This window comes from Chamaea fasciata, unplaced genomic scaffold (genome assembly GCF_029207755.1).
Source record: "Chamaea fasciata isolate MVZ Bird 193981 ecotype frontalis unplaced genomic scaffold, bChaFas1.0.hap1 SCAF_2, whole genome shotgun sequence".
In the NCBI taxonomy this organism is placed as follows: domain Eukaryota; kingdom Metazoa; phylum Chordata; class Aves; order Passeriformes; family Sylviidae; genus Chamaea; species Chamaea fasciata.
In genome coordinates, this window is record NW_027094087.1 from 101601220 (window position 1) to 101628216 (window position 26997).

General features: G+C 35.9%; 1 protein-coding gene across 4 annotated transcripts in view; it reads right to left on the minus strand.

Annotated features, from left to right (window-relative positions):
- RPS6KA3 (ribosomal protein S6 kinase A3) overlaps positions 1-26997 on the minus strand; it is a 75076-nt gene that overhangs the window by 6663 nt on the left and 41416 nt on the right. For 3 of the 4 annotated variants that reach the window (XM_066176928.1, XM_066176931.1, XM_066176930.1), the window contains 14 exons: positions 26533-26612; positions 24004-24110; positions 21208-21245; positions 20692-20834; positions 17514-17584; positions 12952-13040; positions 12622-12686; positions 12421-12523; positions 12124-12248; positions 10236-10361; positions 8697-8786; positions 4179-4337; positions 856-1017; positions 585-661 (listed from right to left, as the gene is read on the minus strand). In XM_066176928.1, coding sequence (XP_066033025.1) covers positions 585-661; positions 856-1017; positions 4179-4337; positions 8697-8786; positions 10236-10361; positions 12124-12248; positions 12421-12523; positions 12622-12686; positions 12952-13040; positions 17514-17584; positions 20692-20834; positions 21208-21245; positions 24004-24110; positions 26533-26612 — 1435 coding nt within the window. The remainder of the gene's footprint in view (positions 1-584; positions 662-855; positions 1018-4178; positions 4338-8696; positions 8787-10235; positions 10362-12123; positions 12249-12420; positions 12524-12621; positions 12687-12951; positions 13041-17513; positions 17585-20691; positions 20835-21207; positions 21246-24003; positions 24111-26532; positions 26613-26997) is intronic. The other variant, XM_066176929.1, reaches the window with a different exon arrangement.

Sequence of the window (26997 nt, forward strand, 5' to 3'; positions counted from 1 at the left end):
AGAAAATCTTTGATGATGTTAACTCTTAACCAAAGTGGCAATCTGAATAATCTAGCATAAAAAGATAGTTGCTATTGCGTCTGCTAAATAGATTTTGAACTTCTGGTACTATAGTCGAATTCCTTATTGTCTTTTATATGATTTATTTCTGTTGCATATACAAATGCCTTTCTATTGGATTTATTATATTCTAACTGCATCACTCCAAATATTCAGTGGCTGGATTTTGCACACAAACATGCTTTAAATACACTGCAATTGTATTTGCAACATATATTTTCTTGAACATACATGCTGCTTAATCTACCTTTTAATTTTCACATGAAACAATAAATTCTTAGTGCAAAATCACCTTTAAGCAGAAATTAAAACCTAAAATAGAGGAGATGTTAGAAGCAAAGAATTTTTCACATCAGTCCCTATAAATGTGGATTTTACTTAAGGCAAAGCATTTTCTCAATCCCAAAATTGAGATTAATTCATGCTTTGATAGAAACATCTGCAACAGTGGGCCTATATTTATTACTGGTTTTGTTTGTACTAGTTTGGTATTCTACAGTGAAGGAAACGATAATCACCCTTACCCAGTGAGCATGGTATAAAGTAGAACACCAAGGCTCCATATGTCACATGCAGCATCATAACCTTGCCTCTTTAAAACCTGAGGAAGACAAGTATTTTTTCTGAAAAAAAATGCTTAGAAATGCTTTGATTATGCTATAAAAATGGTAACATTTGAAATTTTTACTGTTTACAGAGTGATTCTACTTGTTACACAAGAACAACAAAAAAACCTAGCTAGCAAAAAAATTCCAGTAAAATATATCAAGGCATATAAACTATCTTGGGTTTTACCTCTGGTGCAACAAAATTTGCTGTGTAACATGGAGTCATCAGAAGACCATTTTCCGCTCGCAGTTGTTTTGCAAAGCCAAAGTCACAAATTCTAATGGATTCTGGATTACCAGATTCATCAACATAAAGAATATTGCTAGGTTTCAGGTCTCTGTGAACAACCTAAAAAAAAAAAAAAAAAAAAAGAAACCATTAAATACAATATGCTAAACACAAGAAAAGCTTTTTATGAAAATTAGCAATTCTGCTACTTAATTCAGAGTCTCCCATCAGCGTGCTCAGTTTCCAGAGTTCCAGCTTTCACCATGAGCTGCAGTGTTTTGATGCTCCCTGGTGTCTGGAGCATGAGAATTCTGACTTGGAAACTCTAACTATGAAACTCCCTCCAGACATCCCCACCCCCCTAATTTATTAGTACAGTTCCAGATGTCTCTTCTGATGGTTGAATCATGTATTTAGTTTTTAACATGCGTAACTACCAGGCTCTTTAAATCAGAACCCTTGGCTACTAATAGCTTTTGGGAGTCAGGGGCTCCCATAGCTGCTGATGTACCACCTTGCTATGTAACCACAGACTAGTTACTGCTGGGGTAACTCTGTATTCCATTCTCCTCATTCAGACAGTCTGAAATAATCTCAGAAAAATATTTAAAGCCTGATTAAGAAGGAATTTTAATAATAAAAACCCCCAACAATATATCAAAGAGGTATTCTCCAAATATCAATAAAAGCCTGTATTGGTTCCCAAGTGGCTGCCTTTGCAGGGGCTTGAGATGTAAAATGCTTGACAATACTGGAGAAGCTGCCAAAGTTCTGGCAGAATTTGAAGCTATTTTACAACAAGCCTTAACAGAACGTGGAATGCACAAGGACAGTCCTTGAAATCATATGACCTGCTATATTTTCTTCACAAGACAAGTTAGCTAACAACGTCCAGAGACTTTGCTCTCTATAAAGAAGAGGGTATGTACCACTGTAAAACAGCAGAGTGGATCTAAGTGAATGAAGCTTTCTGATTCAGAAATTCAACACATTCATCCAAACCTAGCAGGGTTTCAGGAAAGCAGTATGAGACCAAGGAGTAAGAGTGCAGAGGGTTGCGCACACTGCAAAGCCATTTAACGAATTAAGTCTATTTAGTAGAGACTTCTCCAGCACGCAAATCCTGTGCAATTCTCAGATTTAACAAATCAAGTACTTAAAATTATGGAAATAAGCACCTTCTAAGCTGAAATATACAAATGATATTAAAGAATTTGACTTGGAACAGTAGGTGTTAAGGGGAACATCCTGGCTTTAGATGACAGTGTATGAGAGAACCAGTTCCTGATTGCCCTTGTTTTTTACCTTTTTCCCAAAGAATGAGTGAAACAACCTTTACTGCTTCGAGAGGCAAAAAAACCAAACCCAACCCAATTTTATTCTTGATTTTTTTTTTTTTTTGAGAGATTCCAAAAGGGGTAGAAAGGAAGAAGTGGGTAACAGAAGAAGCACAGAGCTGGGGATTTGGCAGTTTCTAGAACAGTCTGCTTGAGTTGTATGCTTTTTTTGGAAGAAGAAGCAATGCTCAAGTAGGAGGAAGAGTAAGTGTAACAGTCTAGTTCAAATTAAAACACTACTTCCCAAGCAATCAAAATGTTTATATCAAAGAATAAGTGAAACACCTTCCTATGTTAAGCTTTCTTCCCAAAGGTAAATCTTGAAAATATTTAAAAATATAATGCTTAAAAAATTTGCCAGATTTTTTAAGATTATGTTGGTATTTAGTATAGAAATAACATTTTATTTTAGAGCAACAGAAAAGAGCAAAAATAACAGGCAGGAACTTTCAGTTCTTTACTTCTTAGCAGTGTGCTTTTGACCAGCAGTCTCAATTACCGACCAGCATTCACAAGTCTGCTGCTTCAATTTGACATGACATTTCTTTTTTGTCTGTTATATGATGTCTCTTGTGCCAATCCTTAATCACTGCATGCTGGCCTTTAATACTTTTAGAATGCTCTGGGTGAGTGTTGGAAGCACTGCTTACTCTGAGGATTTCATTCCTTGCTTAGATAGTTTCTCAGTTCAAAAGTATTTTATGAATGTCCAAGAGGAAACTCTTCCTCGGAAGGGGTGTGGAGACTGCACACAGATGCAGAGACTGTCAAACCAGATATTACTTAATACCATATTCAAATAAGCTCCTCCAATGTCCAAAGGAGTTTCAACAGGAAAATTCACTGAAGACATGTGGGACTTCCAGAAAAGAATTAGACTACTGAGGTAGCACTCACTATTTACATATATGGTCAGCTTTCCTGTGAAGGTGTACTTAATGTAAGACTTGAAAATTTCCAAAAGCAAACATCCCAAAGTGTATATGGTCTAATACAAGTTAAAATGCCAATATTTACAGATATCTACAGTAAAAAACAAACACCCCTAAACCCCCTTACTTGATGCAAGGAGACTGCATCAAGAATAAACCAAGTTATGATTTGTTATTCTATTATCTGTATTTCCATGCAGGAGGTATCAAGGCTTGATCACAATTCCCATGGGTGCTGCTGGCCAAGGATTATAATCTGTGCATACAGGCTCAAATAAAAACACACACATGAGCAAGTGACTGAAGTGATGAATCACTGAATGAGATACCAGATAACTTTGATCATAACAGCTTCCAGACATGACAATGTGTATTGAATTGCTTAAAATAATTTTAGTACTATATGTTCTACAGCATCTTTTCTTGGGTAACAACATCATGTATTAGCAGCTTGACTTTTTCCTTGCACCCTTATTTTCTGCCCTTCCTTTTTTCTTGTTTACTTAAAAATGCAACACAACTTGTCTTTCTTGCCATGCAATTATCACACTGTCCCTCTCTATATTTGAACTACTTCCCCTGCCTTCAAATTAATTACAAAGGAATTACAAGTATGACAGGTGGAAAATAAATTTTCAGGGTATATCACAGATATACCTTGATTGAAATTACATTAGGTTCCCATGGCTATGCAACAACACTGGTCCTAGCAGTTCTTCCCGGACTTTCTTCCCATGATATCCTCTCTGTTAGTAATTATCTGCACATTACACAGAACTGCTGATAGACTGCATGAAGAACAACAGAAACAGTTGCATCATCGCAGTTATCTGAACACATACAGAGTTGATAAGGAAAGTTTTGATTTCGACACAAATTCCTGCTGCAATGTAACTGTTTACCAAAAACTACATCATTACAACACAGAACAATGTATCAAGATACTAGTGTATGCTTCGGAAAGAGAAGAATATCAATAGCTATAAACATTTTGTCTGAGATGAAAACTTACCCCTTGTGTGTGGAGATATTCAACCGTTTTTGTTATTGTGAACAGAACAGCACTAGCTTCTCGTTCTGAGAAAAATTTTTGCCTAAGAATTTTATCCAGCAGTTCTCCTCCTTTCATAAGTTCCGTTACTACATACACATATTTTCCATCATCATACACCTGCAAAAAGCACATAAAAATTTAAACTTCAAAATATTTACTCTCTGCTGTATTCCTGTGAAATGCACAGAGATAGTGCAGGTGTGTCCACAAGCTGTCTTCTTCAATTGTTTTCCCTGTATTTCACAACTCATACACTATCCAAATGTTGTTCATCTTCAGAAGTGAACACAAAAGCTTTACAAAAAGGCAATACTGTACCAAAATAACTTAAAAATACTGGCATGAAAGTGTTTAAAGATAAAAAAAAGGATAAATACCAGGTAGTTTCCCCCCCACAGTTTCACTAAAACAAAGTAAACTAGACATGTGAGAAATTAAGTAGTAAAAAATGGAAACTAGTCTAATTAAGGCAAAACAAGAGCTAATTCAAGCAGCAATTATTGCACCAAATTAAAAATATAAACAGAGATCGCCCCAACAGTCAGACAAAAAAAAAAAAAAGGAAAAAAATTAATCTAAGTTTATCTCAAATAGCCTCTGTCAACAGTGAATACAAAGTTGCTATGAGAAAAAGCCTACAACTTACACATTACTCTGCACATAAAGCCTATCCCAAAGTCTAAAAGTATTAAAATATGCATATTTTATCCCTTACTTCTAGTTATGGAAAATGGCTTAATTTTTGCACTTCCCTTTTATCATCCAGGGAAGCATTTGAGAATTCCTTACATTCTCACCAGAGGGCACTACAGACTGAGTGATACCAAAGCACATCTTAAGGTACTTACACTTCAGCATTTAATTTCCGAATCATAGAACGGTTTATATTGAAAGAGCCCTTAAAGATCATCTACTCCCAACCTTCCTCCATAAGTAGGGGCATGTTTCACTAGATCAGGTTGCTCAAAGCCCCATCAAAGCTGGCCTGGGAGTTCCAACTTAATCCAGAAACAATTCCTGCTTTAGTGAAACCTTTTACAGACTGTTCCCTTTAATAATTTCAACCTACTTTTATGGTGATGTTGCAATTTTTTTTTCAGTAAAACATGCAAAATAAAATTAACTTGTGTTTAAGTAGAAACAATTATCAAAATTTTAGTAAAATAAATTTAGGAATATCAGCTAAGTAACAGAAAATAAGAATAAAAAAAACTGGTTTTCATCCTAATTCCCTGGTCTTAAGCTACCTAGGAAAAACATGCTAATAAAGTTCTAAGCATCTAAATTTTTGTTCTAACGATACTAGAAGGATTTATTTTCTCAGCCAAAAAAAAAAAAAAAAGTTAAATAATTCTGTGGGCCTTACAAGCTTATGATCTTAAGGAGATGAAGACATGATGGGTTTCTGTGTTCTCATGTAACAGGAATTTTCCCCCCATGAAATATAAATGACTCGAGCATCTGAATGTGCTTGTATTAAGACTTTAAACATTACAAAGTATTCAAAAGCAGAATTATCTAATTCTAGATACTAAACTGGATTTTTTTTTTTTGATAGGCACGCTTCCTCTAATCCTGGTATAACATGAGGAGATCAGCTTATTTCATTTGACATGACAGAGCATACACATCTCAGGATTGCAGAATTCAAGCAAAATTTGCATTTGGTTACTATTTTACCTGCTAGTCCTCTCTGCCAGCCAAAAAACCCCACAGATAACTCACCCCAAATAAACCATTCCCCTTGCACCAATTCGTCTAATGGTATTACCAGCCTAAGTTGCTTTTGAATAATACTGATGAAGTTTTCTTCACAGGTGCACAGTATCATGCTAAGATCACAAATGTGACACTACTTTTTAAAATGAACTCTGAGCACAAGCCACAGGTCAGTCAGTAAGTCTTTTCTATGAGGCAAAGTGGAAGAAACTATAATGAGAAACAGATGTAGGCACATGAATAAAATACAATGCAATGGAGAAAGAAATCAAGGTTTTTGCCACGCGAAGTAAGATTTTAGACATATGATGAGATATTTTGAAATCATAAATAAATACTTGGACAGGGAGACTGGATATCTTGTATTCAGGTTTCTAAAATGTTTCTGAAATGATTCTTCAGGCAATGCTTTAAATAACTCAAAACAGGAGAAAAGTTCCGTTACAGAACAGTAATTATTACATAAAAAGGGTAAAATACTTATAATGGTCTGGCACAGGAAGTTTCTAGGTAATGTTTTGTTGGAAGTTGGAAGCTGTGTGCTTCCTCTCTTCTTACACTGTTTCCTAGGCATCCACTAAGGGCCTCTGTCAGAGGCAGGATATTGGATAAGAACGACATCTGATTTAGCACAATATAGCTCCTTTTGTTTATATACTGTGTAACTGAAAAAGACCACTGATAACAATCAGAAGGAAAACCCCCAGAGAACTGTGCACTGCAGAAAGAATTTGGTCTCTTGAATATCCATTGTTTCAATCCAAACACCTTCAGAATTAAATTACATAAAAAGTCTGAACAAGAATGAAAACTTCCATCTTAAGCAAAATCCAAATAATACTGCATTTCTTCTTGAACTAGAAGGAAAGAAAGAAATTATTTCTTGCAGAATAGTAACTTCCAAAGCAGGCACTTAAATGCTGAAATATTTTATTTTGGCACTTCAGATTAGAAACATCTAAGTTTTGATGTGGAACTAAATGAAAAATTGAGCAAATCAACAATGAGTTTTATTTTTATAATAGTACATGGTGCTCTAGAGTTTGAGACCTGAAGGCAAAATACTCCTTATCTTCTCTGAAAGCTGTAATAGCACACCATTATAATGTGGGATATGCAAGCAGTCTGCCCCATGGGTCTGTATTAGGACAAGAAAAACTTAATGTCAAATTCTTACGGATTTATACATATGAAATATATAAAATTCTATTACACATGAATCCTATATCTCTTTTCTTACACTGGACATCCTTCCATAATTTCTGCTTGGGGAACTGATCTGAAGCAGAAGTGAGTAAGAGTTACAGCCTTTCTCCCTTTGTGGGCTAACGGTGGGGTTTTTTTGGTAGTCTCCTATTTGTGTATTGGTGCTGCTGTGCAGGAAAGATGGTTCCTGCTGGAAGATGACTGATGATGATAAAAGATTAATTACAAAGTGAAGTAATTCAGCATATATTGGAGCAGTTTAAGACTGCCTGGATTTCTGTCCTCAGTGTAAAATATTCATCATGCTCAAGTTCAGGTAAGTGCTCACATTCTCATGTTTGTCTTCCTGCTAAAATAATATATGCTCTGTTATGAATTAAAAGTAACACATGAGCCCAGCATGCAGCACTAAAAGCACCATGAATGCTGATGCAGGCTCTGTTCAGCACAGCTCCTTCCAAGTGTATATACTCTCCAACCACGTGAAGCAGAAGAGAAAGTAGGACTGTAACTGTGGTATTTTGCTTACAGTAAGATAAGCTCCCTGGTGGGCTCCCTGGAGTATCTACCTTATTTTCTTTGTCCAAGAAAGGGCCAAACTGTGATATCAAAAAAGTGAAGACAGATTATAGTACCCAGCTTCATGTAGAGCTCTATAGTGCTCATCTCCTCAGTATTTATGAGCTGTTGTTTTAATGACTTCAAAATGTCTGACAACCTCCTTTCAGCTGAGCTCAGCTTCCTGGAAATGGTTTGCTGTTTTGCCTGAGGTTTGGTTTGGGAGACTAGAATATTTCCCTGCAGTCTAAGGAAAGTCATTAAGCATACACCTTTTTAATTTTTAATCCTCTTTAATGAATAACCAAGGAGACAAAGGCAATTTTCTTTTTCAGTTAGATCATCAGAATATACTGTTCACTATGAAAACTCTCGACCTCCCAGCTTATGTTATTCCTTGCTTTTTATGGACAAAGTGTTTCCACATGGTCAGAGCAAATAATAAAAGAAAAAAATACCTAGATAGTATTCATAACAGAGAACAGATAAAGATACTGGATAAAAAAGAGTGAAAACCGTGGACATGGAAAGATTTTGTCTACTACTGAGTAATACTTGCTACTGTCCATGAAAATTACTTTGAGCACTATGCTAACACGGAGTCCTTTGTTATATAATAATGTACAGTAAGATTGCTTTCGGTTAATGTAGGCAAAGTCAGCTTCAAAGTTAACTAAGCGATCAAAAAACTTCCTTATTTCTTTAAAAATACAGCCAACATTAAATAAATTATTCTTGTGCTAGGATTTATGAAGGATGAATTATTTGACTCTTTAGAACAATACTGTACCACAATATAAGCATCTTTAAAAGGAAACACAGACATCCCAGTAATAGTAGATACGACTGAATAAATTGCATTGGAATATTGTTTTATTTTTAAATACTGAAAAACTTGAACATAAATCTAAAACATGTAGCTTGTCATCTCTCAAATTAGAAAGTGATTCACAACTATAACACACTAAAGGATGCCTTTAAAACACTACTTACATCTTTCAGGGTAATAATATTTGGATGCTGTCCATAACGCAGCAGGATTTCAATCTCTTCTGTTGGATCTCTTTTACTCTTGTCAATAATCTGTAAGAGCATGTACAGACATAGGCATAATTCTTTTTGTGAATCTAGTGTAATGCTTTGGTATGCTTATTAACATCAACAGTTAAGCAGTATTTGTTGTTGGGAAAGACATGGATTATAACCAAACCCAAGTTAGTTAAACTGGAAAAGCAAGGCAAAGCAATATTTGTTGGGAAAAATGAAAAGATCTCTTTTGAAACAATTTTGGAGGATAAGTGATCTGATCTCTCTGGCTGTGATAAATAATGCAAGGCTGTTTAGTAGGTAAGACTTCAGTGATCCATTGTTTAATAAAATGGCAAGTTCCTAATCAAACACGAAATACCGGTTGGATGATGCTAATGAACTGATTTTCACAATGCTAATCGCAAACAAATATTTGGTTCAGCTAAAGAAAGCAGGAGAGAAAGAGAATTAAAAAAAATAGAAAAAGTAAAAATTTCTCAGAGTTAAACACATTCATTATGAAGTTCCATTTGAATCTCTGGCTCTAAAGTTCACCTTGTTGAAAGAAGCAAAATATTGTTTTGCCCTACTTAAATGTATTCTTGTTCTTCTCACTTTTTTCCCTCTCCTGAGCTGCAGAATTTCCTATAATGGCTTTTCCATTGTTGTATTACCCCTTCATCCTTATGCCCATACTGCTACCCATCCCCTGCTAACACATCAGACACTTGGTTATCTTATTCTTTTTCTCAAGATTCCCTGAGGAAAAAATTGCCCTAACAGAGGCAATAGAAAAGCGAGTGAATCTTCACTACAAATGTTATAGCCGAGGGAATTATCAGCTATGCCAGGACTTTCTTGCAGTTTCGAGAAATTACTTAAAATTGAAAGCACAGAAGTCAAATCTGTTCCTGGCCAGAACCAGAATAAAAATAAGTATTTAACTACCAAATTGAAACTGGAAGGTTTCCAGGAGGCAATCTACATACTTAACTCATCTTTGTATTTTACATAATTAAGTAGTAAGCTGTTCAACAATTCAAAAAGAGAATGCCTTGTAGTATAGGGTTTAAAGACTGCTTTTTCCCCCCCACTTATAAAGTCTGCTAATCCATACTCCTGCTTTCATAGTAACCATTTGGTCCCAAGAAAGGCAAAAAACTTTATCATTGCAGTTCTGGGAAATCTACTGATTTAAACTGAGAACTTAACGCCTTCAAAGAAGTGCTAGAAAACCCCACAGAATAATATAAAAATAACATAAAAAACCTTGCTGAAAACCAGGAAGCCAAAACAGAGCTGAAGTTTATTCTGGAAGTTATACCACACTGAAGACTGTTTTGAACTCCTTACCCATTTAAGAATTTACGAATTTACTTTTACAATTGCATATAAAATATTTTTATATAAAAAAATTAATCTTAATTGCTATGTTTCTCTATGGCAAATAAAAGATGCCCAATGCTAAAATCTGAAAAGTGTCATTTTTAACAAAGTAATTACCTTTACAGCGTATTCCATGTTTGAAGCTTTATGAACACATCTCTTGCAGACAGAATAAGAGCCAACTCCAATATCTTCCTTTACTTCATATCCATCAGTAAACTGAATGCTGTTCCTGTGCAACTGCTATCAAAATAACATTATCAATTGATAAATATTCTTAATATGTAACTGATTTTTTTATAAAATAACTTTAAAAAATTCCAATTGATTTGCTTAAAATTTTAAACTGATGACTCTACCAGATCAAAGTGGTCTAAATCCTCACTACCTTTTGTTCAAAATTAATATAAGTATATATAATATAAATTATATATTAGACATATTGTAAGTAACGCACACTGTATTTTAGAAACTGATGACATTATTTTTCTGATTGCTGTTTTACTAATTTAAAGCTAGAAACTCCAAACCAAAGAAAATTGGAAGACTTTAAGATGAAATAGTGATACAACAATGGTAAAGAAGTATCACTGTTTTTATTATCGGAATAGACAGAATGTCAGCTGGAAAATTCAGACATACTGAATTGATTCAGATTGGCTGGAATTGCATGGAATGGCAGTCACAAATCCTTTCACAGAAATAAAAAGCTGAAAGGAGGACAAGTGCTCCCTCTTATAAGGGAAGGAAATGGTGTTCTAGTGTATGGAGTTTGTGCAAAGGATGTAAAGCATTTGCAGGAAACCATCTGGGTATCCTGCAGCACAGAAAAGAGGAAATAGGAGTGAGGAAGTTGTTGAGGGGCACAGAGGAAAGGCACAGAGAAACAGACCTTACCAGAGAAGGAAACCATCTACAAAGAGCAATAATGCCATCTACAAAACTATGTGGGAATGAAGCAGCACAGAGAAGCTTGCAGAAACTTCTAGCAAGATACCAGGATCAGAAATAATTCTGATGCATGTATCAAATCAGAAAGCTTCTTGAGAATAAAAAAGGATCTAAGTTATATTTTTAAAAAAATATTATTACACATGAAACAGTAATGTGTAGAAAAGCATGTTACAGCAAATCTAGACAAGAGAGTGTTAAAGAAATACAAGGGCTATTCATGTTCTGTATAAATTGTGGTGTTTTTAAAATATTCTCAGACATTTGCAAAATACCAGTGCAGTGAAAAATCCAAATACAGCCATACAGCACACCTTTAATTCCTACCTATACTTTAAGAAACTTTCAACACAATTTAGATCATGAGTTGGTTTTCATGACTCAGTAATTAGAATTAATCAAAGCAGAGAGAGGAGGTAGAAATACAATTTTTGCAGAGGTCTCCTCTTCCAGGTGACAACCTGACAATGATTAATACAAGAGACTCTACTGGAGTCATTCAAACACATCAAGAAAGCCAAAGCTTGAGTGTGCACTCTGACTTGTATGGTTCACTGAAATCAGACACAAAATAGCACAGATTAGCAAATTAACTTCAAGTGGCTTGGCAGGGACTGAATATGTGCTGGGTTATGCATTCCAAGATGCACAGCAGTCCAGAACATCCAGATACAATTAATAATCATACTCCAGTGCCTCCTACTACTGCATTGTAGGAAACAACTGACATTTTCATGAATGGGGAAAACATCCAATAAATCAAGGTATCTGTTATTCCACTCCATATTATAGTTATGGTTTGACATTAAAGAGATAATACAGTACAGATGGTAGAATGTTTTCATTTAAGGTTGAAGCCTATTTGGACCTGTAGCTGCTCAGTAATTAAACTGGTCTTGTACCTTCAGAGATTTTGTTTGGATAAAATAATCTGATCTTTACTTTCCTTGTATAAAAGATGACAATGATTTTGTCATGATACTTCATTCTGTGACAAGGAAACAATCCATCCACCAAGAGACAGCACTGATTTTTTTTTATTAGATGTACTCACCTGGACAATTGAATGCACTCCAACTGTCTGCATTGCTTGGCTTTCATCATCTGATGCAATAGCTACGAAACTAAATCCCCGAAAAAGCTGATGTGCATTAGCACTGGGTGGGATACCAGGTGAATCTGAAAAATACATCATCTACTTACAAGCAGAGTCTTTAACACATAGATATGAGATTAAGTATTGAAATTTTGGTAGCACCTTGAATTTGTAAAGACAAATAATGAATGAAAAAATTTGAAATTCAAATTCTATCTTTTGAATATGCAAATTCTCTCATTCATATCTCTTTACCTTTTGGAGTTTTTGCTGTAAACTCAGGGTCAAAATAAAATGTATCTTCAGGTCTGCCAGTTGCAGGTTTAAAAGGAGGATGAATTTCTCTCCGGTACAGTTTCTGAAGAGAAGGGACAGATTGTAAATGGAAAAGTTAGATGATACCATAAGAGACTTAACCAAGAAATTTACTGGATTGATTTTGAATTAGATACTCACATTCCAATCTATTTTGGAGAAGAATGCATGCCTCTTAATTTCTTCTACTCCGTCTGGACCTGCTCCTTTTATAAGGAAGAAAAATGTCTATGAATTATTTTCTTCTTGGTCAAAGGAATGGCCAGCAAAATTATATTTTTTATTCCTTCTGCATTAATTTTAAATGTATGACTAGCAGAAATTATAATACTTTGGTGATCACTTAAAGGGTAAACTACATTCTTACTTTAAAGCCTATTTTACACAGGAAACAAAATTTTAGTCAGTTTAATGATCACTGATGTTACGAATATTATGATCAAATTTAAAATATTCTGCTACAAACTTTACCTAATCTGTTTGCTGGGTTTCTTTTGAAGAGCATTCGCAGGAGACTCTGTGCTTCAAGACTCAAGAACTGGGGCATTCCAAGTTTTGCCCTAGAGAATAAAAATAATTAATAGTATACAAACATATTTAGGTAAGAATTAACTCTGCATTCCCCCTGTCCTTTGCCATTCAACAAGTCCATAATACATGAAGTGGCATCACTGAGAAATTGCCTTCAGACATCAGATACAGAGCAAAAGTGCTGTCAATCATGTAAAGATGTTTGAGGTTTTAAATTTTTTTTTTTGAGTAGTATAGTATTTTCAGTAATGACTCAGGAACGTAAGTAGAGGAAAAGGTGGAAAATCATGTAGAGAAGAATAGCCAGAGGACAGCAGTTTATAAACTTGTAAATTTTCAAAATATGCTTTGATCCACTTATAGGTCCAGTTAATAGCAAATGACACCAGACAAAGCATTCTGATAGTGACATAATAGAAGGACTAAGGAAAGTACCACACTATGACACATACCAAGATGACCCAGGAAACAAACTAGAATACAGAAACTGAAATAAGGTAGGACAGATCTTGCAGGATTAGCTGGTAAAAAAAACAAAAACAAAAACCAAACAAACCCAAACAAAGAAACAAACCCAAAACACCAAACAAACAAAACAAACCAACAAAAAAACAAAACCCCCCCAGAACCAAAAAAATCCCTACCAACCAACAAAAAAACCCCAAACAAAAAAAACCAAACAGCAAAAAAAACCCCCAAAAACAAAAAAACCCAACCAAACCAAAAAACTCCCCACTCATCTTTTCCTTTTTGCTTCACACTCCAATCTATTTCAAATAATACTTTTATAACTTGCCAGTCCTGAATTTTTAGATTGAAGTTTTCATACTTCTTTAATTTAATTTTGTTTTGTAATCCTTGTCATATTTTTTTCCTCTCAATTTAACGTTGAGCCTCCATTCTCGCACTGTTACTAGGGCTTACTTTTTCTTGTAACTATGATAATGGTAAGGAGTGATATAATTCCCTCCTTTCAATCACTAATTCAACCTGTAGCTTGTATTTTTCTGAAACAGTCCATGACACAAGCTTTGTGCTTCAATCAGACCTGATTTTTCTTGTATTCCAGGTATTCGTAGATATTCACCTCTGTATCACTTGACTAAGTGTATATGTGTTGTCACTGATTCACTATTCATTACTTTAAGACTAGAATTTACTAAATTTTCCATTTCTTTCAGCAGTAAAAAAGCTAAGGCAGGAAGGAGGAAAATATGAGAAACTTTGGCTTCTTTGGGCTCTTCAATAACATACTACAGACAGATCAAGGCCACCAATAGAGAGGAGGAATGGGCAGTGGGCCGTGCAGTTCTTCCTGACTGGCATGCATCACCACCTTTCACAAAATCCTGTATCAGGCACATGACAGAGGAGAAGGATAGGCAATTGCCAGGTCCTCAGAGTTCCTATAATATGCAACTACATGAGTGACAGCAATTTTTTTTCTGACATTCCTGATGGACAATGACAAAATTTTATATGAAGGCATACCTCTCAAGTAAAGGAGAAAGATGTGTAAAAATTTAACTTTGTTGCTGCAACCTATGATTTCTTCAAACTGCAGGGTTTCCCAGTTTTAGGTAAAACACACAAGAATAAACAAAAATTTATCTTGATAATGTTCTGAGGAATAAAGGACCCCAAAAAAAATTGTTGAAAGAGAAATGCATTTTCTGTGGATTTTTAGGAACAGAAGGTAAGAAAAGCAATGTATCGTAAATATACACTATGAAAATCAGAATTCATACGCACACCTGTCCATTTTAAAGTTTTATGAAAAATTCAAGAAAAAATATACTTGGTAGGTAGAAAATAAAAAGAAAACAGACCAGAAAAGAAGTGTGAACTTAGCAGAAAACACTTTAAAATATCTTCTGGTTTTCAGCTGCTTATATGACCAAAAGAAAAACATTTCTATGCAAGATAATATTCATAAGCATACAAAACATTAAAAGAGAGTAAAATGTCTTTACACCATAGCACACTTTCTGTGCAGCTATTAGAAACCATTAACAATTGCAAAGACTAGAAATGAAAAAAGGAAGAAGTTGGAAAGGGCATTAAGAGATACATTCTCAATTGAAATCTGAAAGTAATTACAGAATCATAGAAACCTGTAACTGCTTAGGTTGAAAAAGACCTTTAAGATTATCAAGTCCAAGCATTAAGCCAGCACCACCCAGTCCACCACTACAGCATATCCCTATGTGCCACATCTTTATAAAAAACCTCCAGGGATGGTGACTCAGCCACTTCCCTGGGCAGCCTGTTCCAATGCTTTACAACCCTTTCAATGAAGAGTTTTTTCCCAATATCCAATCTAAATCTCCCATAGGACAACTTGAGGTCACTTCCTCTCATCCTGTTGCTTCTTACTGTGGAGAACAGAACGACCCCCACCAGGCTACAGTCTCCTTTCAGGTAGCTGCAGAGTGATAAGTTCTCCCCTGTGCATTCTCCAGAATAAACAAACCCAGATCCCTCAGCTGTTCCTCACAGGATCTGTGCTCCAGACCCTTCACTGGCTCCATTGCTCTTCTCTGGACTCGCTCCAACCCCTCAATGTGCTCACAGTGAGATGCCCAAAACTGGACACAATTTGAGGTGCAGCACCACCAGTGCTGGGTACAGGGGGCAATCACTGCCCTGGTCCTGCTGGCCACACTACTGTTGATCCAGGCCAGGATGTCATCGGCTTCTTGGCCACCTAGGCACAGATGGCTCATGTTCAGCTGCTGTTGACCAACACTACTTGGTGCTTTTCTGCCAGGCAACTTTTCAGCCACTCTTCCCTACGCCTGGCATGTTCCCTCAGGTTGTTGTGACCCACGTGTAGGACCTGGCACCTGGCCCCAATGAATCTCATCCTACTGGCCTCATCCCATTGATTCAGCCTGTCCAGACCCCTCTGCAGAGCCTTCCTACCCTCCAGCAGATCCATATTCCCTCTAATCCACGTTGGGGGCACCTGCAAAATGACACTCAATCCCCTTGGTCCAGGAACACCACTTGTGACTGGCCATCAGCTGGATTTCACTCCCTTCAGCACTGTTCTCTGGGCTGTGAATGACTATGAACACCAATTATCTGGAGAAACGCAAGGATATTCTACATGGCAGCTGAATACAGAAGATATTTATAGCAACAGTGAAAAGACTGTTGAGGAACAGAGCGGAGTCACATGCAGGAAAAGAGAAGAAGAGAAAGATGTGACTCATGAGACACAGATAGAAAAAAATGCATGGCTCCTGAAACAAGTGAGGGTGCAGCAGAACTATCTCAGACTAGCTTCTTGTAAATAGGAGTTGGTCAGGAGGAGTTTGTTTACTGTGAATAGACAGAACTTTTTAGTTAAAAGACACTGAATAATCACAACATGAAGATTTGATCTGGCATGGTGCTGAGGCAGCAGCAGAAACTAGCATCACTAAATATATTTGCAAATAAGATGAAGAACAAAAACAAGGGCAAAGAAAAATGTAACATGCATGCATTATGAAAGCAAAAGCCAGGAAAACAATGAGTGTGTTTTCTCGCGGTTTTCACATTCTAATTACTTAAGAGAAAAGATGAAAGAGTTTCATATATTTATTTTTCAAAACAGGCTGTTGGTGCAAAAGAAATTCCACCTTTGATATTTGGGTAGACAAGTGGTTAACAGGACTGAGAACAATGATAAACAATGAAGCAGAAAACAAATGAAAAAACTAAGATAATCTTATGAGCTTCCACGGAAAAAAATGGTATTAGTTGAAAATAGATGGAAACAGAGAAGTGAACCTATGATATGAGGAAACAGACTTGTTTGCACAGTGCTTGGCTACAGTCCCAAAAATGGGGCAGTTATGCCATAGGTTATATTAGTTTAGAGAATATGTGGAGAATTGGCAAGGAAAAGAACAGACCTTTATTAGCAAAAACAAGAACATTAACGGCATGAAGGAAAGCAATTCCCACAACAGAGCTAATGCAAAATCTATGCTGAAAATAGCAAAGGGAAAAATTGGAGCTTAGGCGAGTCATAGGAGAGTACAGAAAGGAGGAGTATTGGGGAGGCAAGTTGTTGGCAGCACCATTAATATAAACACGTAGGGTGAGGAGCTGGTAAGATAAAGAAGGATAAGGAGTGAAAATACTTTCTCAAAAAAACTCCAAAAACCTAAAATAAAGGAAAAAAAAACCCAACAAGGAAAAAAATGCACAGGTTATCAAAAAGAATAAGGAAGTTAAAAAATATTATGGAAATAAGATGGGAGAGATCATGTGGTTGGAGAAGTTACTATTACAGATTAAAGAGCTGCTATGAAATCCTTTGTACCTGGCATGGTGGACGAATAGTGAAGCAAATTAGATAGGCAGCAAAGGGAATTAATAATATGGAATAGGGAGTGAGGATTTACCAGTACCTTTGAAAATGAGGGAGGAGTAGAAATTAGATATTGCAGCCCGGAGGGCATCCCTGTAGAATACCTGATGAGATATATAAATAAGAGTGTACTCACTTGAGAATCATAGTCATGGTTTCTTTTCTGTCTTTCCCTTGGAAAGGTAGAGTACCAGTGAGCATTTCAAACTGTATAGAGTAAAACTTTCATCAATTACATTACCTGGACAAAAACTAATTTTTGACATAACTACTTAGCATCTTAACCTTCCAAAAATCATGCATGTTAACAATCAAGTCTGCGCAAAACAACTTCATTGTACAGTTTCAATTTTTAAGAACACTGAGCAGCCTTTGCCATTTTTAAAGCTGCAAAATATTTTCCTATATTAATAACTTGCTTTACATCCTTTTATCTGAACAGCTTAGACTATAATGTTCTGTGTTTCGTTTCTGCCTAAAAAGTTTGTTCTAGGAAGACTTGATCTGTAGAACTGTATTTTTAGTTTTAAACAAAGGGGAGGGCGTAGGGAAAAAGGTTTTCTTTTCAAAAGTTAGTGATGATTTCTCCTCATGCAGAAATTTTTTAAAAGGTCAAAATTTTGTAAACTGGCATGTACATAGCCTTCATTGGGAAGGGGAAAAGGTTAGCTGATTGACAAAGACATGCATGATGAAAAGTGGTTACTGTATGCATACAGTGGAAATAAAGCCTGAAGGAACACGGAAGAGCTACACAGTACGTGCATGCACATTCTACAGTGCCTGGCAGTAAACAACAGACACTGCTAAAATACTGATTTGTTCTGAAAGTGACTGAGTAAAAATAGGTAAATATAAAGATGCTCCTGTTGGACTGCAGCATACTGCAGGGATATCAGATCTAAGTGAGGCAGTGAAAGCAGTCCAGCAGCAGTCATGGCAGCCAGCACTTAGGCAGAAATCTGATATATTTTGGTTTAAAGATTGCAAAATAATTTAGTTCAATGCAATTTCATGGCATACAGTTACACAACATCAAAATTAAAATAATTATAAAGGAATCCTCTGAACAGCTTATGCAAACTTAAGTCATCCTGAACACAAGGCATCCTCTATTCCCCTCTTTTCTGGTATGACCCAAACATTCAGCCTCCTAAACATAAAAAATGTACGTGGATAACTTGAATAAATAATGTAGGACTGTAGTATTTGCAGATCTACAATAAGAGCATGAAGTTGCATTCGTGCAACTAATAGTATCCTTTAAAACACCATTTTTCTGAAATAAAATTTGAATTTCTTACTACCATCTCTTCACTACTGGTTGATACTTTATACTCTAGATAGTATTTTTTACAGATATATTAAAAATTAAATTTAATAATAATGCCAACACAAATAAGCTTACTTTAAACTTTAACACTTAAGAAAATTGTCAGGAAGATGTGATAGGGATAAGCCAGAACTATAAGAAGAAAAAAAAAATCTTTGTGGTTTAGAAAGACCTTCACAAGGTATGCTTATAAAAATAAAACCTTTTATAAAAGGTAAATTTGGTGTACTCCACTTACACTTGCATGAAATACAGCTTCTTTAGCAAGCTCCTAGTTTGTCACAAGAACACACATTTGTATTAACAGCTAAACATGTTTTTTTTGTCATCCCTCCCATATACTATACTCCAACATTAATAGGCCAATAGTACTTAGAGAATAAGCCAACACTGGCCTTCCCTACTTATGTTTTATTTCAGGGGGAGAGTACCTCAGTGCTTCTGAAAATTTTAAATGCATGTTTTTGCTTGTATGGCATCCCTTAAAACTGTCACTGTTCTAAAGGACAAATTGGAATATAGCTCTTAGCAATGGCTTAAGCATACTTCATGTCTAGCAGCACAAGAAAAGAAGCCAAATGATTTGCTGAAGTATCTTTAAAGTCTCCATTTCTATGCTATAACTTCTGTTCACTCTAGTTACGGTGTACTTACACCACACCAACCATCACCTGAATTTTTGATCAGCTCAGAAATTAAGAAGGAGTTAAAAGCGTATACTTATGAATTGGTTATGAAAATGACAAACTATAAATGCAAGCAACAAAAATATGTCCTAGAAAAACTGCACCGTATTTAATATCCTACTTTATAGAATTTGATTTTTGAGGTCATATTTTGATTATTTTTGTATTCAAAATAGAAGCCAAAGTATTTAACATGCAGTGAGTGCACTTAAGACTGAAAGCCACCCCAGTCACAGCTAACATCTTACAGCAATTTTCAATTATACCATATCCACTTGATAAACTCCAAATTATGTTTTCCAGCTTTATAAATTAAAGCTGAAGTTTAATTATGTTTGTGTTATCAACAACAAATATTCTGGAACTACATTGTAATTATCTTTTAATTGACTGTTCTTAGTGAGAAAACGCGCAGTTGTGAGGAGTGTGTGCGCTTGTCTGGAGAGAGTTCAGTTATCAGGTGCTACTTTTACATAGTCAGTTTTCAGACCATAACAGCATTCTAACCATCATAAAGCAAGAGGACGACCTATTTTCAGACACAGGAGTCCTTCTTGTATATAAAGCATACACATTAGTTGTACTGTTACAGTTATGTAGTAGAAGCAGTAAGAAATGGATACATTTATACAATTATTTAATTTCCATGTCAAAAATGCACACAGATACTTTAAATATTAAGTCTTTCAAAAAATTCTTAAATACCAAACATGATCTATTATTCTTTCCCAATTCATATTCCATATACATAATATTTCCCCTGACCTTGCAACTTTACGATAATTACACCTTGCAGAAACACCATAATCAACTGAGAAACTATATCCCATATCAGCTCAGTGTCATGTAGATAATTTTGATGTGAGAACAACAGTCGTCATTATTCCACTAACTTGCAATTACACTGTAGACTCTAATTATAAAGTTACCAATCTCTTTTTTCTCCTGAATGTAAATTCAAAGTTAAAATTTGAATATGAATTTCTTCCCTGCTTTGGAGTAGACAGCATTTTTCTGTATACTTTTGTATTTCTCTCGGTCCCCATAACATTCAAACTCCTATAGATATAAAGTATTTGAATCAAATGATAATAAAAACATGGCATATTATTGGTGTTGATATGATACCTAGTCCATGTTCTTGATCAAACTCTGTGGTGTTATTAATTTCACACAATTTAGACTTCTTTTGCTAAAATTCATGTAAAGCTCACCTTAGCGGTTAGTGTTTGATTTGTTTCACCAGACCTTGCAAATCACAATTTTGCTATTATTTACATTTACCAGAAACCTACCATTAAAACACCGAAAGACCACCAGTCTGCACTCTGTGTATGGCCTCGTCTGTTAACAACTTCTGGTGCCATATATTCCACTGTTCCACAGAAAGAGTAGGCTTTTTTTTCATGATCAATTGACTCCTTACTTAAACCAAAATCTGAAAGGGAAAAAAAATTTCAAATGTAATTAAAAAAAAAAAGTTCATGGTTGATATGGTTGATTTTACCATATGCATTGTTATGCTTTTATCATTCGTATATATAACTGAACAGTAATATGGGAATTACAGGATTCTTCTTCCCTCCCCACAGTATCATAAGTCTGTAACGTTAGATATACTTGTAAAGCAGGTATCCTATTGAAACATTTACAGATTTCATTTAGTTCAAGCTAATTACAATACTTGCTTCCACAGCTAAATTACTGATCAGTTAAAATTACTTATTTTATGATATTGGTTCACCAAAAGGAAAATGCAAAGATTTTACTATGAACAGAAATGATCCTACTATTGCAACTCCTTTATTCACCTGTCAATTTGATATGTCCTTCCTCATCAAGCAGGATGCTAAAAAACAATAAAAAGAATATAAAAAACAAAGTAAAGTATCTTTTAATTGTTGTTTCAGGCAACATACTGACAACATTTAGGAATAAACAGTAGAGGATACACAAAGACAGGGAGAATTAAACATGCATGAAAATGGATTATTAGAAGATATATTCAAACTACACATTTTCTTTTCCTTCTACTCTTTCTTGTTAAAGATTCAGATAAAAAGCAACACTTGCTTTTTAATCTTTAATCCAGGGTTCCAACAAACAAGTTTATTGGAGTTTTATTCAACTATTTGATTAAATTCAACATGTAGTAATAGTTTTGGCCATCTGCAGCACATGCAGCACTACTGTAATTGTTAAAAACAGAGGCATAGTTCTATTTCTCTTATACCAGGCATGTATCACTGCATTGCAAAACATGCAAAGTATTCAAGAACTGTAGTTTTTAACACCCCATACGCAGTGGATTTAGTTTCTCCATCTGCATTTCGTCCTGGGGGTAAGACATGACCCAGACCCATCCTCTTCCACTTTCCAGTTTGCATGGTGGGAACCATTAAAGCATGTCCCCAAGTGCCACATGCAAACATTGCCTTCCTGCTCACCAGCAGATCAACACTTCCACCCAGCTTGGTGGTGTCTGTGGGCTTGCCCAAGGTGCACTCAATCCCCTCATCCTGGTCTCCAATGAAGATGCTAAACAGGACTGGTCCCAATACAGAGTCCTGGGGAACACCCCTGGTCACCAGCCTCTGGCTGGATGTAACTCCATTCACTACCATTCTCTGGGCATGGTCATCCAATCAGTTTTTTACCCAGTGAAGAATGCACCCATCCGCACCATAGGAAGCCAGCTTTTCCAGAATGCTGTGGGAAATGGTGTCAAAGGCATAGAATCACAGAAGATAAGGGGCTAATGTGTATGTCTCAAACACTGATAGCCATTTGGCTGTGGGGCCAACCACAGATTGTTGGTAATAACAGATAAGAATTGCTAATAATAAGCAAGGATTGCTGGTAATTACACACTGTGAGAAAGAACAAATTGTGCCCAGAGAAGAGGCCATGCAGAGATAGGGTAGCACTTTTCCGGGACAAACATCCTTGTTCTAATTCCTGAAGATAAGCACAGACCAGTTCAGCACAAGCACAAGAATGAGGTTGAGAAGCAGGCATGGACTGTAGGGGAAGGAAAGACCACCCAATATTCCCAAAACCCGCCCCCCTCAACCCATTTCCAGAAAGATCTGAAAGAGCAGACTGTGCCTAACAACTAATTTGTATAGAAAACAAGAAACTTACCTTCATGGCGGGGAAACCTATCTATACAAACAGACCCCCACCAAGCCCACCCAGCACCTCCAGACCCTGGATATCCCATCAGCTGGACTGACATTGTACCAAGACAGCTGATCTCTTTTTCTCTCCTTCTCTCTCTCCCTCTTTAATTCACCTTTTCTTTTCTTTCTTCCTTTTCATCTTGCCCCTATATCCAAACCCCACTGCATGTGCTTTTATAGTAGGTCACAGACAAAAATATGAATTTACATGCCAGGTATATAATTTACTAATAAAACCTGGTGATTTTTTTCAGACCCTCTGACTTTTGTTGTTCCTTTCCACCAAGAGCATTTACAAATCTTGGGTGGTCCTTTCCCGTTAAGGGTTGAATGTCACAAAAGGCTTCACCAAAGTCTAGGTAGACAATATCCAGAGCCTTTCCCTCATCCACTAAGCAGGTCACCTCATCATAGAAGTTGATCAGGTTGGTGAAGCAGGACCTGCCTTGCATAAACCCAGTCTGGCCTGGCCTGAACCCCTGGTTGTCCTGTACACATTACATGATGGCACTCAAGATGATGACTCCATGACCTTCCCTGACAACAAGGTCAGGCTGACAATGCCTGTAGTTTCCTGGTTTCTCCTTCCAACCCTTCTTTTAGTTGGGTGTCACATTCATCAACTTCCAGTGACCTGGAACCTCCATGGTTGACTTGGACTGCTGATAAATGATTGAAATTGGCCTGATGAGTTCCTCTACCAGCTCCCTCAGTACTCTTGGATGAGCCCTACCCAGTCCCATGGAGTTCTGGGGTTCTAAGTTGCAAAGCAGTCTGCTGGCCATTTTCTCCTAGATTATGGGGGTTTCATTCTGCTCCCAATCCATCTTCCAGCTCAGAGGGCTGGGTACCTTGACAACAACTAGTCTTGTTATTAAAGACTGAGGCAAAAAAAGGCATGAAGCACTTCAGCCTTTTCTTCATCCTTTGTCACTATGTTTCCCCTCACATCCAACAAAGGATGGAGATTCTCCTTGGTCCTCCTTTTGCTACTGATTTGTACAAATATTTTTTGTTGTCTTCTGCTTCTGGGATTTCTAACATATCGATATTCCTTTCATCCTTGCTGCTGCAACGACTTCTATCCCTTAACTGCTATGGCAGACCAAAGGACCTTGGTAGAACACTGTCCCTCAAAGAGTTGTGTGCCACCCCCAGGCTTATCTCTGGCTTTGTCCCTGCTCTCCTTCAAACAGAGTTTAAAATTCTCTCAACAAGCCCCTGTAATTCCTGAGCTAAGATCCTTTTTCCTCTTTGAGACAGGTGAAATCCTTTTAAACGAAAATAGCTCATAAACCTCCCCCATCTCCCTCTGTTCAATTTACATAGTAAATTACCAAAGTTTAACAGTTGGGAAAAAGTGCATAGGAAGAAGTGCTGTAGAAATGAAATTAATACACTACATTTCTCAAAGAGGAGCCTTACTTTTCTGGTTTTAGGTCCCGGTATATTATTCCAAGACTATGTAGATGGTCTAAAGCAAGTGCTAATTCTGCCAAATAAAATTTAACATCATCTTCTGTGAACATCACCTGAAAAAGTAACACAATGTATTTCACATGTGAAATCTAAAAAGGTTACACTAGCACCAACTAAACAACAACAGTGGCTTTTCAGAAGGGTTTCTTACAATACTTGAATTCATCTCTACACAAAACACTAGAAAATTCAAATTTCTTGGTTACACAAAAACTAGGATTTTATAACCCACACCATTTCATACTTGAAATACTTGGACATACTTGAAAAAGAACTTCTAAAGGCAATATATTATTCTGTCTGCAAACTGGGAAATTATCTGTTTCTGATTGTTCAAGAAAACAGACATGTTGTAGTGAAACTGAAATATTTTGGAAGCACTTAAAGAATGCAACTACCTCTTGGTTGGACGGAATAATTTCATTTACCGACAACAAATGGACCAAAGAAGTCCAAATGCCTAAATTTCATCCATGAAGTAAGAGAGAAGAAAGGTGTATGTATCTTGATTTTGGAAAGACTGCCCCTAGGTACTTGGAAAAAGAAGTTAGAGCAATGGTAAAAGCCCCAAGGTGCAGCCCGAGATGTAAGGGCAGGTCAAGGCATAAACTGACAAGAGTTAACAAGGAGTAAAGTGAACTGTGTAGGAGCACAGGGAGGATCCCAGGTGGCAATCCCACTTTTTGGATTAGGAAGATAAACTGCTCTCTGTTTATTTCATTGAAATGAACACATTGTCCCAATAGATCAACTGTTGTGATCCCTAACAGAATACATTACAATTCAACTCTTCTGAGACTGTAAAAAACTATAAAAATAAAAACAGATCCTGCATGATTTGATTCTATTTCAGTTACTATTCAGTTACATTATTTGCTTTGTTTTTAGAATCTAAGACTAATACCTTAAGATAAAGCATATAGACCCAGAAAAAAGAATGGCAATAGGGAGCAAAGCTGAACATATTTTAAACAAGAGTTAAGAATGGAGAATATGTTTTCCCCTTACTAGTTTCCTGAGAGAAAGTGATACTAAAGCTTGCACAATAGCTTGATGTTACTTCTACAAAAAAGCCAATATTTAGTGCAGACATATTCAAGAAAGGAAAACTCTATAAGAAACATTTAAAAGCTCAAATAATAAAAGATCCCACGAGGAGGATAATACACCCACACTACATTCTTTAAAACCATTGCATGGGACTCATCTTTCCTAACCTTAAACATTGGCAGTGTAAACATCTAGCTTTGAATTAATCACCTTTCCCTTTGTAGTCAATAGGAAAAAGGCAACAACTTTTGAGTTCATCTGATCTATTTCAAAATCACATGGAGTGGAATGAGGATGACATAAATTGCATCCAGCATGCCCATTTCACTCACCAGTTATGAACACTTTGCTTAGATTCAGGTACCTATAATGAATATTCCTCATCTAACCACATTAAATTTTATAAAATGTGAGTGGCTTAGGATGAAAAAGTCATCAGCAGGAAGCTAATATACATTCCTTTTTGGGAATTAAGAACGAAGGATGAACTTTAAGAGTATCTCAGTTTTAGAGCACTAATAACTTATTAGTTATCTGTGGCAAAAAAAACAACAAAGGGCAACTTGAAACAGATGGCATCATTAAAACAAATATAGTAATTTATGTGGTCAGCACAGAAGTAATGTACATCTATATACAAAGTAAATTCCATTCTATTCTCCTTTAATAGCAATTTAGCTTTGCAGTGGTAACCCAGCTGTCCCAGATACTGTTGCGGCAAAGGAAAATGGAAAGCAGCTAGAACTGCAACTCCAGGCTACCAGATACATATTGGATAAAATCTCTATCCCAACAGATATTTGTTGTGAGTTTTTGAACAGGAGTAATGGATAACAAAACTAAAAAATATGGTGATATACTAAATGTTAACATTTATTTTAGGAATCATAATCAAATAAAATTGAGGTAATGAAACTCTTCAAAGTTATTTCCTGTATCTACACAGACATACTACCATCATGACAGAGGCAAAACATTCGAAAATTACTAAAATAAGTGGAATACAGTTCTCTCTTTTTAACTATGCATCCATAATGCAATTTTGCACTCATGGGTAAAAAAAAGAGAATATCTTATCTGGCCCTGAATTCTGGATATTAAAACCAGACTTAAATTTACTTTATATAAATCCAGGTTCTGAGTCTTATATTTAAACATGGTGGCAACAGGAGAAGATTTTGCCAGGTATAAAAAGCAGCACAGAAAGACTGCTCGTCAAAGACTTTTTTCAGAAATAATGTAAATTGCCATCAGCCCTTCCATGAAGTGACTGTGCAAAAAACCCCAAACAAAAAATGTACCTCCTTAAAAACAGATTAAAATTTTATTCCATGAAAACTGAATTTAAAATGTAAACTCTCCTAATACAGACAATTTATAATCAAATTATATCAACAGACAATTTTTCAAATTTAAAAAATGTACCTCTTTGGATAAACGTGTAAACAAGTCTCCTCCCCTGAGAAAATCCAAAATAAGATACAGCTTCCCTTCTGTTTGAAAAGCTGAAAAGATCAATTAAAAAAATTAAATATCACCTAACTTTATCCATGATCAGGAAAATAACATACCAAATAATTCACCCTTATTAAGTTAATTTCTCTTTCTCCTTTGTGGGAAAATGTATTGAAATGAATTAGGTAACTGATCCTCTACCATGGACCAAGTAATTCCCATGGTATATGAAAGTAAAGCAAATCACCAATAAAATTCCTTAAAAAAATAAACTTAGGTTAGCCAGCATTTTATTTCAGATTTTAAGGTAAGAACCCAGTTTTAAAAGAGCAAATTAGTGACTGATGAACCTTTTAAAATCTCTAGAAACTCAGCTTAACAGGGACATTTAGTCTAGTTTGCAAAAGAATAGCAAGTGAAACGGTGAAAGATACA